At 38.4% G+C, this 17,650-nt stretch overlaps 1 protein-coding gene across 1 annotated transcript in view; it reads left to right on the top strand.

Moving 5' to 3' along the window:
* Positions 1-14,882, top strand: part of FBN2 (fibrillin 2) — a 282,788-nt gene extending 267,906 nt beyond the window's left edge. The window contains exons 59-65 of the mRNA XM_023738698.1: positions 145-267; positions 1,591-1,707; positions 2,596-2,724; positions 5,822-5,941; positions 10,904-11,135; positions 12,395-12,566; positions 14,508-14,882. Of these exons, the coding sequence (XP_023594466.1) occupies positions 145-267; positions 1,591-1,707; positions 2,596-2,724; positions 5,822-5,941; positions 10,904-11,135; positions 12,395-12,566; positions 14,508-14,882 (1,268 nt within the window). The remainder of the gene's footprint in view (positions 1-144; positions 268-1,590; positions 1,708-2,595; positions 2,725-5,821; positions 5,942-10,903; positions 11,136-12,394; positions 12,567-14,507) is intronic.
* The last annotated feature ends 2,768 nt before the right edge of the window (positions 14,883-17,650 follow it).

The raw sequence follows: 17,650 nt of genomic DNA, 5'->3' as shown, positions 1-17,650 counted from the left end.
TGCGTCACTTCTCTCTGATTCCTTTCCATCTTTTAAGTTGAAGAAGGAAAGCAAAAGGAATGAAGTGATGAGACTATGGAGGGAGGAAAGAGGCTAGTTGTTTCTTTTAACCAGGAAATTAATCTTCACATCACTTTGGTTTAGATCTTGATGAATGTTCCCAGTCCCCGAAACCGTGCAACTTCATCTGCAAGAACACTGAAGGGAGTTACCAGTGCTCTTGTCCACGGGGCTATGTTCTGCAAGAGGATGGAAAGACGTGCAGAGGTGAGTGAAGCGTCTGGCAGTTGTGCTTGACTCTGTTCTCTCAGCCTCAAATGTTAAGAGAATCAGGGATTGTAGCATTTGCATCACTTTCATTAGAATGCATTTTCCTAGTGGCCACTTTATATAGAAAATTCTACCAAATAACCAATGGTAGGAGGCAGAGAGAATTAAAATCCAAGTTGCCATAGTTTGTTTCCTATAGCAAACAACACAAATTTTTAAAAAATAAAACCAAACAAAGCAACAGTTTGGTGAGGGAAGAGTTATTGAAAAAATAACTAAAATGAGATTTTTTGGTTATTTACCTGAGACAGAGAAGTATCTTTATTATGCATTTACTGCAGTAAATGAATGGGTAAATTTAATTTTTTGCCTATATAGTGTTAACATAAATTATTTACCAAGCTGAATTAGATACTAAACTAGCTGCAGTACCATACTCATATGTTCAATTTTACAGTAAACCCTCATCAGTGTGAAATTAATAGACTAAGGAAATTCCTAATTCTGTTTTGAAATACAGATTATTCTCAATAAAATGAGATTTTGCTTCCAAGAAATACATAAAATTAAGATAGTAACAAATAGAGCTGTTCTTTTGGACCTGATCAGTGAACAGATAGGGGTTAATTTAATTTAGCACATTGTTTATAAATGAGTGTAACTAAAGTGTGTTTTTTCAGCTATGCAATAACAAATTAGTTTTGTGTGTATCTTATTTTGCTTGGTAAATTTATTTTAAATACATAGTTTCGATATGACCCAAATCAGATTTTGAATTTCTATTAGTAGAGGCCAAAATTAATACCATTTATGACTAGAAGTATAGATGCTGTGTTTTTGCTTCCTCTGGCATTAATCGCAGTGTTTTCATTTGGATGTGGAGACTCTGACTCAATGTTTGTGTTAGGACCTTTGTCAATTTCCACATTCTCTTTGATTTTTATTTAGTCTCCTTTAATAGGACTCAATAACTGGCCCTGTGCAAAACTGCATTAAAGGCAAGAACTATAACCTTTGGATATTAGCTTTGAGAACACTTCATGGAAACCACTGAAATTCAGCTATTCAGTTTCTTATTTTAAAAAAACTATGTGTTATATATGGCCTTAGCCATCCTGTCAGAGTAACCATAGTATTTATGCTGCTTATGTGTGTGAAAAGACTGGTTGCCAAATGCTTATAGAAGGCTATAATGCTTTCAGCAAAAATCTACACGAAATACTCCCAGTAGCAAAATCTTCCTGTGGCTTCATAAGAATGGATGCATGGACAGATAACTCTGCTCTGATTTTCATTGGCTTCTCTTTAATTTAATTTCAGACCTCGATGAATGTCAGACCAAACAACACAACTGCCAGTTCCTCTGTGTCAACACCCTGGGGGGATTTACCTGTAAATGTCCACCTGGTTTCACACAGCATCACACTGCTTGTATCGGTAAGCCAAAATTACAAATGGGAATTGTACAGACTTTTGGTAGATTCAGAAAAACTGTATTTAAAATGATATACAGAATAATGTCCCAGTACTAGGAAGAAGGGCCTGGTAATCTACTTCTGAAAAGTAGCCAGTGAAAACCTTATGGATCACAACAGAATATTGTCCGGTATAGTGCTGGAAGATGAGTCCCCTAGGTTGAAGGAAACTACACAGTAGCGGCAACAATGGACTCCAACCTGCCAACACTCAGAAAGATGGCGCGGGACCAGGCGCCGTTTCATTGTCTTATACATCATAAGGTTGCCATGAGTCAGAGCCAACCCAATGGCAACTGACAACAACAAAAACCTATATTTAAAACCACTACCTCATAATCAGTGATCCAGAAAAGTTGCTAACAGTATAGCTGTATTGCAGTGTTCTAGTATTTTAGACCTTTTTTTTCAACAAAGACAATATGCAAGCAAAAAAGGAATTATATCTAATCCGAGCATATGCATAGTAGGTATATGCCTTTATATTGCACTCTGAATATAACCCTGTGTGTTCAGATAAAATACTATCAAAGGCTTGCTGTAATTTAGAACATACTAACCTGCTGGAGTGTTTTTTTATGTTAGAAGAGATATATATTAGGAGCCTTTCAGCCTGCACTATCTAAAATCATGGCCACAGTTGCCCCAACATATGTCCTAATTTCAGTCCTCTTAAAATATTCTTTTTCTTTCTACTTTTGCTCTTAATGTGACAGTGAATTCTGGCAAGAACTTCCATAAAATGCTGTTTTCATGTCATGAAAATTAGGCTTTCATACTTCATGGAGTGAAATTAAAGCCATGTAATAATTGGAAAGTTTGACACTCTCCTTCCTTCGTGCTTCCCTAGACAACAATGAATGTGGGTCTCAGCCTTCACTTTGTGGAGCAAAGGGAATCTGTCAAAACACCCCTGGGAGTTTCAGCTGTGAGTGCCAAAGAGGGTTCTCTCTTGATGCCACTGGACTGAACTGTGAAGGTGAGTTCGTTTCCTCAAAAATCCTTAATTCATTATGGCCAACTATATTTTTTAAATTTCTAAACCACTAAATGAGAAACTGATATTGTCTCCCAAAAAAAGTATTTGATAAAATATGACCCAGCAATTTGACTTTTATTCTTAAATTTTCATATATAATTTTGGAGACATTATTTAATGATGAGAGAAAATTTCTGTGATTCTTTATCAACAAAGTGAGAAGAAAACCTACAGATTGGGATAAAATGTTGGAGAACCATAGATCAGATAGAGGTTGAATATCCATAGATCAGATAAAGGTTGAATATCCAAAATATATATGAAATTTCTACAACAACAAAAAGGCAACCCAGTCAAAAACTGGGTAAAGCAGTTGGACAGTCCTCAACATCATTAGCCATTGTTGTTATTGTGTGCTGTTGAGTTGATTCTGACTCATAGCAACCCTGTAGGACAGGGTAGAACTGCCCCCATTGGGTTTCCTAGGCTGTAATCTTTACAGGAGCAGATCACCAGATCTTTTCTCCTGCAGAGCTGTTGGTGGGTTTGCACCACAAACCTTTGAGTTAGCAGCTGAGCTCTTAACCATTGTGCCACCAGGGCTCCTCATTAGCCATTAACCTAACCTAACCTGTCGCCGTCGAGTCAATTCCAACGCATAGCGACCCTATAGGACACAGTAGAACTGCCCCATAGGGTTTCCAAGGAGCCTGGTGAATTCGAACTGCTGACCTTTTGGGTAGCAGCTGCAGCTGTAGCTCTTAACCACTACACCACCAGGGTTTCCAACCATTCTATTTTGTTTTGGTTTTTTTTCCCTGAGCGTTGCCATTCTCATGGGGGTGAGGTGATATCTCATTGTGGTTTTGATTTGCATCTTGGATTTCCGAGATGCAAATCAAAACCACAATGAGATATCTCCTCACCCCCATTAGAGTAGCAACTATCAGAAAACAAGTGTTTGCAGGGTTGTGGAGAAACTGGAACCTTCATCCATTGCTTGTTGGACTGTAATATGGTACAGCCCGTGGAAAACAGATGGTGGTTACTCAAAATGTTGCACATAGGATTACCATATGACCCAGAAGTCCCAATCCTAGGTATATACCCAGAAGAAGTGAAGGCAGAAATCCAAACAGAAACCTGTATGCCAGTGTTCATTGCCACACTTTACTCAGTAGCAAAAATGTGGAAACAACCAAACTGTCCATCAACAGATGAATGGAGAAACAAAATGTGGTATATATAGATAAAATGGAATATTACTCAGCCATAAGGAGAAATGAAGTCCTGATGCATGCCACAACATGGATGAACCGTGAAAACATTATGCTGAGTGAAATAAGTCAGTTGCAAAAGGACAAATACTGTATGATCTCACTTGTATGAAATAAGCAAATACATAGAAACCAAAGATTATTAATGGTTACCTGATGTGGGAGGGAGCGGGAAATGGGGAGTTTTTATTTGTGGGACATTGAGTTTGTTAATGGTGGTGGGATATTTTGGATGAAGATAGTGATAACAGTGGCACATGACAAATGTAATCAATGTCATTGAGTTAGAAATGTGAAAGTTGTGTTTTGGGATGTATATTTTCACCACAATAAAAAAAAATTCTGTGATTATGAATTAACTTTTAAAATAACAGAACTGTTTACCTAATTATTGATCTGAAAAAAAAAAAAAACTGAGATTGAAAAAGAATTGTAGTCCTAATATGGTATACAGCAATATACGAGTAAACCTGAAAAAAAAATAATTGGATTTTTGTTCCATATCTAAATGTGTAAAAGTTAAGTGGAGAAAGAGAATCTATCATTATGCAGAATTGGAGAAATGGTGAAAACTGATGGCTGTTTCCATTTTATATGGACCACGACTCCTGCTTCACTCTCTTCCCTTCCGTGGGTATTTCCTATAATGTCTCCCCTGCAATAGATATTTCCTGTGAAACCCAAAGGACACGTAAGTGGGAACAAAATAAGAATCTGTGTGAAACCAATAAAATATCATATGGTTCTTCAGTATATACACTGCAAGTGCTAGCATATGGTAAGATAAATAAATAAACGTAGTAGGAGTTGTATCTTTTACAAAATATACATGGCAGAGATTGAGAGAATATATACATTTCCTTTATATTTTTAGTGCTTTTTAGTCACATTTCCTTAAATACTCTTAGACTGGATTCTTTACACCTATATAATTCTAGTTCTAAACCAATATTTAATATGCTTTTCATAGGAATTATGGGACTTTTTTATATATCTCTTTCTGCCAAGAAAAAACTGATTTAAAATTTAATTTTAATATTTTATATTTGATGTTATTGAGACCTTCAGAGTATTCTAAGCCTACAGCTGCTTGCCACGTGTGAGTTCAGCTCATGACCATCCACATAAGATGCCATTTATTAATTATCCATATAAATGTGGTGCACATGCATCAGACATGCCAATTTTATTTCACTCCTTATGGGTAGATTTCAAAGCCTCAGTTTTCATTCCAAAAGAGCATGCATATATGAACAAAGAAATTATTCCATATGTGTAACAATAGTACATCTTGTCTAAAAATAACATTTTCAAATACTTAAAAGGGATTTGCATCTAATTATTCTTGAGTGGTAATAAAAAAATTTTGCGTGCAAAACAATTGTACAGTTTAGGTATGTCTGTATACTTGTATCTCCCCCAAATCAAGGATTACATGTCAATCACTTTTGAATCTCTGGAATATGTAATGCAAATATATTTATATCACCAAATAAAGGATACCATGTGCAGTTAATCAACCCAAAATGCACAGCATTTGTGGTTGCTGCTATGGTTGATTTGCTGAAATTAAGATGTTATTTAGAGCACTGACGTGGCATCGTCTGTTGGGCAGCACAAGAATGAGGTGGTTTCTTAGGACAACTCTTTACACCACTACTGATTAATCACCACGTGACTTGGAAAAATCACAACGTGTGTGTGTGTGCGCGCGCGCGTGCGTGTGTGTTCTCCTGATAATAGCTGCCCTAAGCTGTACTTGAAATACATTTAAGTAGAGGAAGGGTTACGTAACGTTTTTGCTGGGCTTGTTTCTGCAGATGTTGATGAATGTGATGGAAACCATAGATGCCAACATGGCTGCCAGAACATCCTGGGAGGCTACAGATGTGGTTGCCCTCAAGGATATATTCAGCATTACCAGTGGAATCAGTGTGTTGGTGAGCACTATGTAGAGTCTGCTTTTCTGAACTTGAAGTATCTCTGGGTAAAAAGAATAAATAATAAAGGTTGAACTTTCAACCTTTTAAAGTTAATCTTTTTAAGTAAGTCTAGAATTCTAGAACTTAAAACCCAATGCTTAAGATTGACGCACGGGGACCCATGCTCTACACTAGTCTATACACTCGTGTATGTTTGAAAATATACAATAAGAAAAGTTTGTTTTAAGTACCTGAAAGGTACTTTCACTATAGCTTTTATAATTTTAGATTTCTGCTACATGTAATTTTTAAGTTTCTGAAGAGGATGTCAAGAATCATCATTTTCATTTGCCGAGGTCAGCCGCTTGATATCATTAGATTTGGAGTTGAAGGATTACCCATCTACCCCCTCATACAAATCTAAAAGGAATTCACATTGACTTAATGAGCGTAGTCCATCTCTGCTCTCGTAACATGTATTTAATGAAGGATGTGAAGTGTTTTAAGGTAGAAAAAGTACCTAATTACAGCAAATACTGTGGACAACTCTAGACAGAGGACATGTAAAATAAAATACATAGGCATTCACGTCTGTTCCTTGCATTGATAATATTCATGAAATTCTCCTTTTAAGGAGATATGGGTCAGAAAGAACATTATTCTCTACTTGAATAGCCAGCTGATTTATTTAGCATCTGTCCAGTTTCTTGGCTCCATCTGATTGCACTTCGTAGACACACCATCTAACACATTGTGATGCTAGACATTGGCATAGCTGAGGGAGAGGGGACAGTGGTCCTGCAGAAACATGGCAGGGTGCTCCCTGTTTCTCTGTAGAGATTTAAATCACCCCACATCATTCACATATCATCATTCACATATTTTGCTGTGAGTGATCCACTACGTAAATTAATTTTTTGTGGCCTTCTCAAAGGAAAATTCTAATGACAATTCAGTGAATTGAGTAGAAAATCAAGTTAAATTTCAAAGGAGAGAAACTAATTCTGTGATGGTCACAACAATGCTGTGGCCTTGTTCCAAGGACAGATGCTTTGACACACTCATGGTAGGGAAATGCAGAAACACATAAGTAATCATGAAGGACAGAGTTTTAAAGAATTAGCAAAATGATGAGTTAGGCAGTCAATCAAAATCATTCCATAAGTTTAATTTACTTCTTTTTCTCCTCACAGAAAAAAAATGTTGCAAAATTCCTTAAGGTCCTGATTTATGGATTCATAAACAGAGGCAAAGTGTGGGAACATGCTTTAGACTATAGGCAACAGTATTTTACAGATAGCTGTTAAAGTAACGTAAAACAACTTTATATAAATATAATGCAATGTTTATAAAATATGAGGCCCACTGCGCTTTGCTTAGTGGACTACTTGGTTTTTAATACTATGGAACTTAAGGCAAAAGACGAATTCTCTAATACCTCACATTGTTTCAGATTAAAATAGAATTCTTTTTAAAGCAGTCGTAGGCAGAAATGGGAGTGTGTGTGGAGTATCAACTGAATTTCCAAGTTTTCGAGTTTCCTGAAGTTTCTGTCTGTAAACGTCTAATGCAGAAATAGCTGCGCAGGTTTTCACTAAATCTGGAGGCTGCGTTTGGAGTGGTCTGACTTAAAACAAAGGCTGTATCCTCTATCCCAGTTTCACTTTGTGGGATTCCTGGGGTGAGCACTTTAGTGCTGCAGTGCCCCCACAGAACTGACATAGGCTCCAGGCAGAGGCCTTGTGAGCTATAATAAGGAGAGCCCCCATGGACAGAGGAGTAAGTGGTTTCAAACAAAAGTCCAAAACTGAAGACTTGTGGGCAAAGGTCCCTAACTGCAAGCATTAATTTGTGAGCTTGCTTTTATAAAATGGATGCCTCTTAAGTAGCAGGCACCTAAGTAAGATGCAGCAGGGATTTATTTCGAAGGGTTCATGATTCTTCCATGCAGCATTGAGGCGTCAGGCTAATCTCTAATAAAATTGTTGACTTTTTTGCCTTGAATCCACAAAACAGGGTAGGAATTTTAACTCAGATGTGTGTCAGCTGCCTAAGATATTCATAGCGACTCCATGAATACAGAGTAGAACTGTTCCATAGGGTTTTCAAGGCTGTAACCTTACCGAAGCAGATCACTAGGCCTGTCTCTCCAGGCACCTCTGGGTGGGTTCGAACCATCAGCTATTCAGCTAGTAGTTGAGCTCTTTTACACCACCTAGGGATTCTGTGGGGTCGTTATGAGTCAGAATCGATTCGATGGCAACTAACAACAATAACCACCCAAGAAATAGAGTGAAATGAGCCATCAGAGCTAATAACAGCAACAAGTTAGCAGTAGAACAAGAATAGGACAAGTTGGAAATCAAAGCATCACAGATCATTTTTACCTGTCACTACATATGTGAATACCTTCAGTCAGTCACATGACTGAGGGAAAAATGTAAAACAGAGTATCCAGAGAGATTTACATGGGGTGTCCTATTATATGATCAAAACTATTAAGGTGAAATCATCAGGTAATTTCAACATAAGATTGCATTGTGAAACTACAATGTTATTAATAAGTCTTATTAATAAGTCACTGTCCTATTAAGAAAAATAAAAGTTGGTTGTTAATATTGAGAAAAACATTTAATTCATATGAGAACCTTAAAAGTTTCCAGAACTTTAAGAAGTATCACAGCCAGTTGCCACAGAGAATTTATAGCATTCTAATACAGAGTGTCCAGATGTAGATAACATCTTCAGGTATTTTCAAGCATTATAATCATTCAAAATTGAAAATAATGTCTTATTTCTTGTACATGAAGAAAAATTATGTCTTAATATGTGAAGCCATTGTTACTTAGTGTTAGTAGTAACTTCCAGTTGCTTCTGTGTCCTTTCAAAATAATTGACTTAGTGAGGCCTAAGTCAGCTCAAAATATGTGTCAAACAAGAACATATATTAAAAGTGAGATTATGTAAGTCTGTAAAATTTTACCATGATGTACATTTGTAGCCTATAAATATGAAGTGTATCATGACTTCCAAAAATATTACGTATTTTAAAATATTTTTGTAGATGGTATGTTTAAATGTAATTTATTTAATTAATTGGTTTTGCCTAGTAATTTATCTACTTGACACAATGTCTAATGCTGTATTCATGGCAGGATCATTTTGTTAAACTGTTAATCTAATTTAGATTCCCTGTTAGGAGTAGAAACACCCCATATAAAAGTCAGATCTAATTATAAAAGCAGATGAGCCTCGGTGGCAGAATTCCAAGTCTATTGTATATAGAAATAAAACCGCAGTTATATTTATGTCATATGTAGCCAGGTTACTAAGAATTTATTTATGTACTTTCTCTGCATCTAATGAAAGCTTAAGAGTTTTCACATATTTGGTAGTCACAGTAGATTTTATATTCAGTGGTTAATGCCTTTCGCAGGTCTGACTGAATTCTGAAATTCTAATCATGATACAAAAATGTACCTAAATAACATCTACCTTTTCAATACCCTCTGTCTTATACTTAACAGAGTTTAATTTCCTGTCTGAGAAGCTTCTTCCCTTAGATCCCATCTGCATCTTCCATAACCTTATTGAGCTACTGCAGATATGCACTGCCCTTCTTGCTTTGGCTCCCAGCTGCACACCTTGTTGCAAATCCTGTCCTCCACATGGGCTGAAACATATACTTGTCATGTATTAGGTAAACAGACACTCTGTGCTCCATATGGAGTCACAGGAATTTGAAAAATTCCATAGAACAGATGTGATTTGTGCCCAGGGTGACATTTGGATTAAAATAAAGCCCAAAGGAGACAAGCCACATGCGATATATTAACCAGACAGTTAAGGGCAAAACTGTAATCTCCAAAGCTAAAAGCATAATCAGGCTCTGAGTTTATCAAAATGAATAGCAACTGAAAGTATAACCTATAGTTATCCTGCTGTCAGGCATTTATAATACAACGTTAGTTATTAAACAGCAAAAGCTGGCTGGCATGTGAATGCAAACCTGTCTCACAGAGCACTGTCTACACAAACAGGCAGGTTCTCAAGCAGTTAAAACTGTACTAGGTTGTTAGCAATAGATCCAATAATTTTTTTCAATTATTTTCATCTAGGGTTTTTATTTTTTATATATATACTTCCTCCCATATATAATGCAGACCCCTGGTGGCACAGTAGTTAAGAGCTCGGCTGCTAACCAAAAGGTCGGCAGTTCGAAACCACTAGCCACTCCTTTGAAACCCTGTGGGGCACTTCTACTCTGTCCTGTAGGGTCGCTATGAGTCAGAATCGACTTGATGGCAACGGGTTTGTTTTTGTTGTTGTTGTTGTTTTTAATTTATATATAATGCAGGCCTTGGGATTTGCTGGGGAGTGGATACAAGTACAGACATACTTTTTTTTTTAATTGACATATAATTCACATACCATAACATGCACCCTTTTAAAGTGTACAGTCCAGTGATTTTTTAATATATTCTCACAAGGTTGTGCAACTATCACTGTCTAGTTCCAGAACATTTTCTTTGCCCCAAAAAGAAACCCCATAACCACTAGCAGTCATCCCCCATCCCCCTGCAGCCACTAATCTACTTCCTGTCTTTGTGGATTTGCCTGAGATTTATGTTTTTGAAGTAACCTCCTTTTGAGAGAACAGAAGAGTTGTTCTGTAGGCAAACTGCAAATATCTGTCCCCAAGGACTGCCAGTGTATTCAATACTGTTTAGAAACATAGGAGAAATAGAATATAATAGGGTAAGGGCAAGGTTTTTTTTAGAACCATAATGAGGAAGATTTGTGGGGTTTTTTTTTTTTTTTTATACCCTTTGGAAATCACCCATCACAGCAAAAAAAAAAAAGAAAGAAAATTCAGTGTTAGAGTTATTTCCCCGTAAAATCACAGATGCTTTTGAGACCCTGGTTCTTCATGCTGTTGCCACCTTACTTGTGTAAGAGTTCCTTGTTTCATTTTAATAGATGAGAATGAATGTTCCAACCCGAATGCCTGTGGCTCTGCCTCCTGCTACAACACCCTGGGGAGTTACAAGTGCGCCTGCCCCTCGGGGTTCTCCTTTGACCAGTTCTCCAGTGCCTGCCACGATGTGAATGAGTGCTCATCCTCCAAGAACCCGTGCAATTATGGCTGCTCCAACACAGAAGGGGGTTACCTGTGCGGCTGCCCACCTGGGTACTACAGAGTGGGACAAGGGTAAGGCAGCCTCATCAACCTCCCTGTGGGCAGGAATGGGTGGTCCAAAAAAGCAGCCATTCCTTTCCTCACTGGGTTCAGGCTGCCTGGCCACCAACCCTGCAGGAAAGGTTACAGTGTTTAAAAGCCCAGAAGGCCAAAGGGTTGATCACCGCTCTTTAGGGTATTTCAGCACCAAGAAAGATCCGTGAACTGTGTACATGGACTAGAATTACCTCCTTTGTGGTTAGCGCAAGACTTGACCTTTTATACAAGTATTACTCTTTTCCCCTTTGTAAAGGCCTGAGTTAATTTAATCAGATTCCTCAAGACCAGAGACAGCAGATATTTAAAAATGCGGCCCACGTTACCATAGATAGCTGGGTTGTGAGATAGAAGTAGAAATGGCCTCGTCCCTTCTACTGATTTTGGCAGGTGCTGCTGGCCCCACGGTCCCTGAGGAAGCAGTTGGTCCCTCTCTTTGCTTATCTGTCTTTTATATTGTAGAGAGGATCTGCCTGGTTGGTGTGGCGCCCCTCAGCATGGGACCCTGTCTCCTCGAGGCTGGGTTCTTTCTGACTAATCACATTGTCACAGGTGTAGCCATCTCAGGTTTTAGCTGCTGTGGCTGAGGTACTGGCCGCTTGCATGTCTCCATCACAGCAGCCACTGCATAACGGCATGTAAGCAGGGAACACGCAGCCAGGGCCCCTGTCCTCAGGAGGGGCAGTTCGTGAGGCAGGCGCTGAAGCTCCAGGACCAATGTGTCCAACATTGGTATAAAATATTACTTAAAACAAAAGGCTCAGTCTAGGCAAGGGTCATTTTAAGCCAACCTATTGGCTCTTTCACTAAAGTATGACTTCAGAAAATCTCAATTATTCAAGCAAAGAGCAAACACAGGCTTCGGGCTTGAGAACCAACAGAACTTCTCTCAGCATTCTCTTTAGAAATTGATATTCTGCCTGTATCTTCTTGAGTTAACTACATCCTGGTGGTTCAGTCAGATTGAAAATTGGAGAAACCCAGGGCTCACTCTCAGAATTTTGCTATTTCAAAATAAGGGGAAATCAAAAAAAAAAAAAAAAAATAACAAGGGGAAATCTCATGTGTTGAGTGTTGAACAAAAAGAGTACAGAGACTATTAGGTTTTTATGTTTATGAGCTTAGACTTTGCTTTCTTGGTTTCTTATTTCTGAAAAAATTTTTGCTCTATCACTGGAAAACTGTAGTCAAGGTCAACGATAAAGTAACAATATCTTGCTTCTCCCTGCGAATAGCCACTGTGTCTCAGGAATGGGATTTAACAAAGGGCAGTACCTAGCCGTGGATGCAGAGGCAGATGAGGAGAACGCTCTGTCTCCAGAAGCATGCTATGAGTGCAAAATTAATGGCTACGCAAAGAAAGACGGCCGGCAGAGGAGAAGTGTTTATGAACCTGCATCAACTGCTGTGAGTCAGTCTCACTTTGTTTTGCCACAAGACTATCCATTGGGGGTCAGCAAAGTTACAACTATCCTGAAACTCAACAGATAAGTTGATGGTCACGGTATGGGAAAGACAAGTAAATTAAAATTAGTTAAATTATTCCTCAGAACACAGGGACTGGGGAGAAAGGCTTTAAGATCCCTTCCCAGTTTCAGATCTTTTGTATTTTTTTTTTCCTTTTTAGCTTTTGGTAAGTGCCAGAGAGCAAAAAGATGTCCATCTAGGAAACAGTTATTTTGAAATGATTCAAAATGAAATTATCTGAATTTGTCCAGTTTTCTTTGATAATATATGTATAGTATAGTAAACCCTTTGCAGTCAAGTCAATTCCGACTCATAGCGACCCTATAGTACAGTAGGCTGATTCTTATTTTCAGTATGTAAGCCAATTAGGGTCTCATATTCTGTGACTAATTGATAAGATAGGTGTTTTTTCCATACCAAAATTGTCTTAACTTATATTTCATAAGGAATCCAAGAGCTGAGTTGCCCACTACTAGTGTTTCAGCCAGTGGCATTGTAGCAGAGTAGTTAAAGGAGTGGGCTGCAGGCTGCCTGGTTTTGAACATATTCCTTTGTTCTTCCCTCTCATTACCTGTGTTACATAGGGCATGCTTATTTTACCTCTCTTTGCCTGTAAAATGGGAATAATAATACTTATCTCTAAAGGTTGATGAGAGGATTAATTGAGTTGACACATACAAAGCATCTGGAAATGGTGCCTGGCATGTATATAGCCCGTGTTCACTGCATGTCTGTAATTATTATCAGATATCTAGAGATGTTGAATTATTTCCCCAAACATCAAGGATAGCACAAGCTAAGCACTCACCACCCTCTTCATTTAATATTACTGAGAAATTCTGCCACCAGGAAACCTAGTCAGCAACTAACTGGCTGTGTGAATTGGGCAACTCACTTCACTTTCCTTATATCTATAAAATGAGACTTCTCTAATCACAAAGGCTACTGTTCAGTTTTATAATAATAAATAAGCCAGTGTTACTTTTACGTTAAGCAGACTAGGGTGCCTAAACTGATGTTTAAATATGACAATTGAGGCATACATCAATTACTCAGGACTACAAATCTAGAAGTTCTGCTTGTAAAACCTTCCCGCTGTGATTACTTGGAGACACGACTCTGTCTGAACACGCTGAGGGCACTTCTGGGCCATCGTAACCAAATTTTTACTTAATGGGCCCAATCGAAACAATGGGTTTTTTTTTGTTGTTGCTTTTTTTTTTGTTTCTTTTTTTGCCTGTCTTACCTCAATAATATTCTTAAACCTCCTATCACTCTGACCAAGTCAGATATGGTTTTTCTGGGCTCTGCCCCACTGACTTTTACCAAAGCTGGTTAAACTGGAACCCTGAGAACCCTCTGCAGATGAGTCACTCTGCAGTAGCATCCTGTCATTTGTGGGCATTGTAAATTGAAGCCGAGCCTCAGAGAGAAGATTGCTCTGGGTTCGATCCCAGTTGTTGAACAAAAGCAGCACTTCTTTTAACTCCAGCAAAAAAATTACAATCTTTTCCTAAATTGTCCTTTTTTCTTTCTTTTTTTTCATTGTAAGCATGACATTCCATAAATTCATTAAAAAAAAAAAAAAAAAAAAAACCTTGAAATGTGAACGCTCTCTGTAGGCTCAGCCCTGTAAAACTTTAGTTACCTCGTTCAGGCTGAGTGAGAAGTCGTAAAGATTTACAGGGCATTTTCTATGGAATCGAACTTTTCTCCCAGCTGACAGGAATTTACAATAGCCTCTTTTGCAGCCGCTACACCTAAGGAGAGTGCAGAAAGCAGAGCTTGCCGCTGTGGCTGTAGCCCAGCAGCAGATCCCCTTCTAGTCCTCTCCTTGCTCTGTAGAAACTCTTCCCAAATAGTTTCTTGCTCTTTCTCCAGGTTAAACAGATTAGTCTAGAGAGTGTCGACATGGACAGCCCCGTCAAAATGAAGTTCAACCTCTCTGGCCTCGGCTCTAAGGAGCACATCCTTGAACTCATGCCTGCCATTGAGCCCCTCAACAACCACATCCGTTATGTCATCTCCCAGGGGAATGATGATGGCATCTTCCGCATCCACGAAAGGAGTGGGCTCAGCTACTTGCACACAGCCAAGAAAAAGCTCGTGCCGGGCACATACACACTGGAAATCACTAGCGTCCCTCTCTACAAGAAGAAGGAGCTTAAGAAACTGGAAGACAGCAATGAGGACGACTACCTCCTAGGGGAGCTTGGGGAGGCTCTCAGAATGAGGCTGCAGATTCAACTCTATTAACCCCTTACAGACTTGGTTCTAGGCTCAAATCCCAACCCAGCCAGCCTCCAGCCATGTTTGAGAAGTCAATGACTGTGTTAAAGAGGAAAAAAAAAAAAAAAAAAAGACTTTTCTTTCTTTCCTCCCTGTCTCAGACTTCAGAATGTTGAACCTCACAGGGAGGGATAATTTAGACTCCAGTGTGGCCAAAGATTTGAGTACAAAGGCAACCGTGGTTACTGTATTTTTTATATAACTTCACTTTAAATATATTAAAAAAAAAAAAAACCTAAATGTTCAAGAGATCAGCATATGGCACTAAATGCACAAAAATAATGTGAGCTTTTTTTTTTCCTGTTAGCAGTCTGTAACACTTTGGGTATTTTGCTATAGTTGCTAATTAAAAAAAAATATAGATGTTTATTTATTTTTAATGCAGTAATATATGGAGAAATGAACAAACTATGTAAACAAAAAGGGAAACTCGCTTGTTTTTCTTTAGATTTATAAATTTGAGCTATTTCTTTTAGAGGTGCGTTTAAAACAAATTCAGTAGATTGAAGGGATGTTTCCTTTGGTTTTCTGCCAGTCATCCAACTGGTATACATCTGATTATTTTAAAGAAAGCCTCACAGAGCTGAATGGTAGTGTAATCAGTAATTTAAAAGACATGAATATCATTAGATCCTTTTTAAAGGAGATCAAAGCCAGAGCAGCTCATTGTGACAATATTTCACTTCACCAGACACACCAGGCAACGGAAGATGAAGCACAACCACTGTAGCAAAATACCTTGACTGCTTGTGAGACCATTAGCGTTGCAGGCCAAACCGTACTGTACTTCCTTCTCATAACCTCAAGGAACCACATGTGCTACCCACAACACCTCATTCTTACCCAGGGTGCTCTGCGTACTTGTGGTACTGTAGGCAGCTGAAGAAATGCCATTCCTTTGAAAAGGAACACCTGGCATTCTGTAGTGTTTGGTGCTGTCTTAGATTAATGGTGCATTTATTATGATGTTCAGGCTATTTCAGGATTGCCATATGTGCAAACAAATCATGCAGTGCAGCCAAGGAATATATGTTGTTTTTTTTAAATCCATTTTTTTTTTTAGAATTTTCATTAATACTGTAGTTATACACCATATGCCTCGTTTTATCATAGCCTATTGTGTATGAAAGATGTTTGTACAATGAATTGATGTTTAGTTTGCTTTAGTCATTTAAAGAGATATTGTACCAGTACGTGCTAATGAGGGTATGTCTCCGTGTTCTTCTCAACCCAAGAACCTGTCCCTGGACCAGTGCCCAAACCTCATATGTGAAACGGCCAAAGCACACGCAGACTCCCGGTTCTTCCTCTCACCCCTGTGCTGACCAAAGATTAGTAACCAGTTATATCCAGTGTTTTGTTTTATTTTGTTTCTTTTTTTTTTTTTTAAATAACTAAAAGAAACAGTGTAAATTTGTAATCAAGTGTTTGTGAGGAAAAACTTACGGTTTTTGGTTTTGTTTGGTTTTTGTAGGTCTGTGTATCAAATATGACACTTTTCTTGCAATAAAGCTTATTTTGGGGTAGTTTTCTGGCTGTGAGTTTTATGGGACTACAACCTTGCTGTATTTGTTGGGGGCATTGCTTACAGGGACCAAGGAAAGTGCCAGAGAGGCAGGCACGTCTATGGGAAAACAAGGGATGTTGTTAAATCTGTGAAATAAAGTAAGCGAAAATGTTCAGTTGGAGATTATAATTTAAAGTTATATTCAAATAGAAGGACATAGTAATATGTTAAGGCACGTAATAGTTCACTTCCTCGTAGAGACTAAGCCTCCTCAGACCCATCGTACTAGAGACATCAAAGAATTTCTTCAGTTCATCCACACATACTTTGTGCTCTGAGTGCCATCATGTTAAAGCACCGTGAGGAAGTGGAGTGTTCTTTAGCGTCTTCTTCTTCAGGGCAGAAATTTTCCTGAACTCAGTTTTTAAGCAAAAGTGCCTAGGAGCTCTGGTGGTGCAATGGTTAAGCACTCAGCTGCTAACTGAAGGGTCAACGGTTCGAACCTACCAGCATCTCTGTGGGATAAAAGACCTGGCCATCTGCTCCCATAAAGATTACAGCCTAGGAAACCCTATGGGGCAGTTCTACTCTGTCCTATAGGGTCGCTCTGTCAGAATCAACTCAACGGCCCGAACAGCAACTACAACACACATCAGACCTACTCTCCAGACCAAATGACATCTTCACCAAAAATAAATCCAAAACTTTTCATTTCTTGCTATGTTCCTCAGTGGAGGGTGAATAAATATAACAAATTAACCTGAACTCTCTCTGGATATACTGCTGAAACAAGCACAGAAATGTTTCTGAGAGTCGTGGAAGTTAATTCAATGCAAGGTTTGAGAATTTGTGTGCTTAAATTTTGTATCCAAGGATTAAGAAAACAAGGAAATATTATAACTAATCTTACTGCTGTTCTTTGCCAATCAGAATTTAGCCACATGGAGTAAGAAAAGTATTTGCCTCAGGGCATCCTTTAAAACTTAACATGTGTATTCAGTTTCATCTGGGATCTATTACCGGAACCAGATTTGGCTCTAGCTTTGGAGGTTGAGCAACAACACCCTTAGTTTAGTATTAACCTCCTCTTGAGGAAGTTTGAGAAGCTACACCAGTGAAGATAACACCATTTGAGAATTCACACAGAAGAGTCTCTACTGGAAGGAGATTGTCACTTCAAGATGTTCCTTACAGGAGGAAGGTCCTCGGGCATCACTGGTCGCTTTAT

The sequence above is a fragment of the Trichechus manatus genome, unplaced genomic scaffold (genome assembly GCF_000243295.1).
Source record: "Trichechus manatus latirostris isolate Lorelei unplaced genomic scaffold, TriManLat1.0 scaffold00121, whole genome shotgun sequence".
In the NCBI taxonomy this organism is placed as follows: domain Eukaryota; kingdom Metazoa; phylum Chordata; class Mammalia; order Sirenia; family Trichechidae; genus Trichechus; species Trichechus manatus.
Note: the sequence above shows the minus strand (reverse complement) of the source record. Positions and strands in the feature narration are given on the sequence as shown.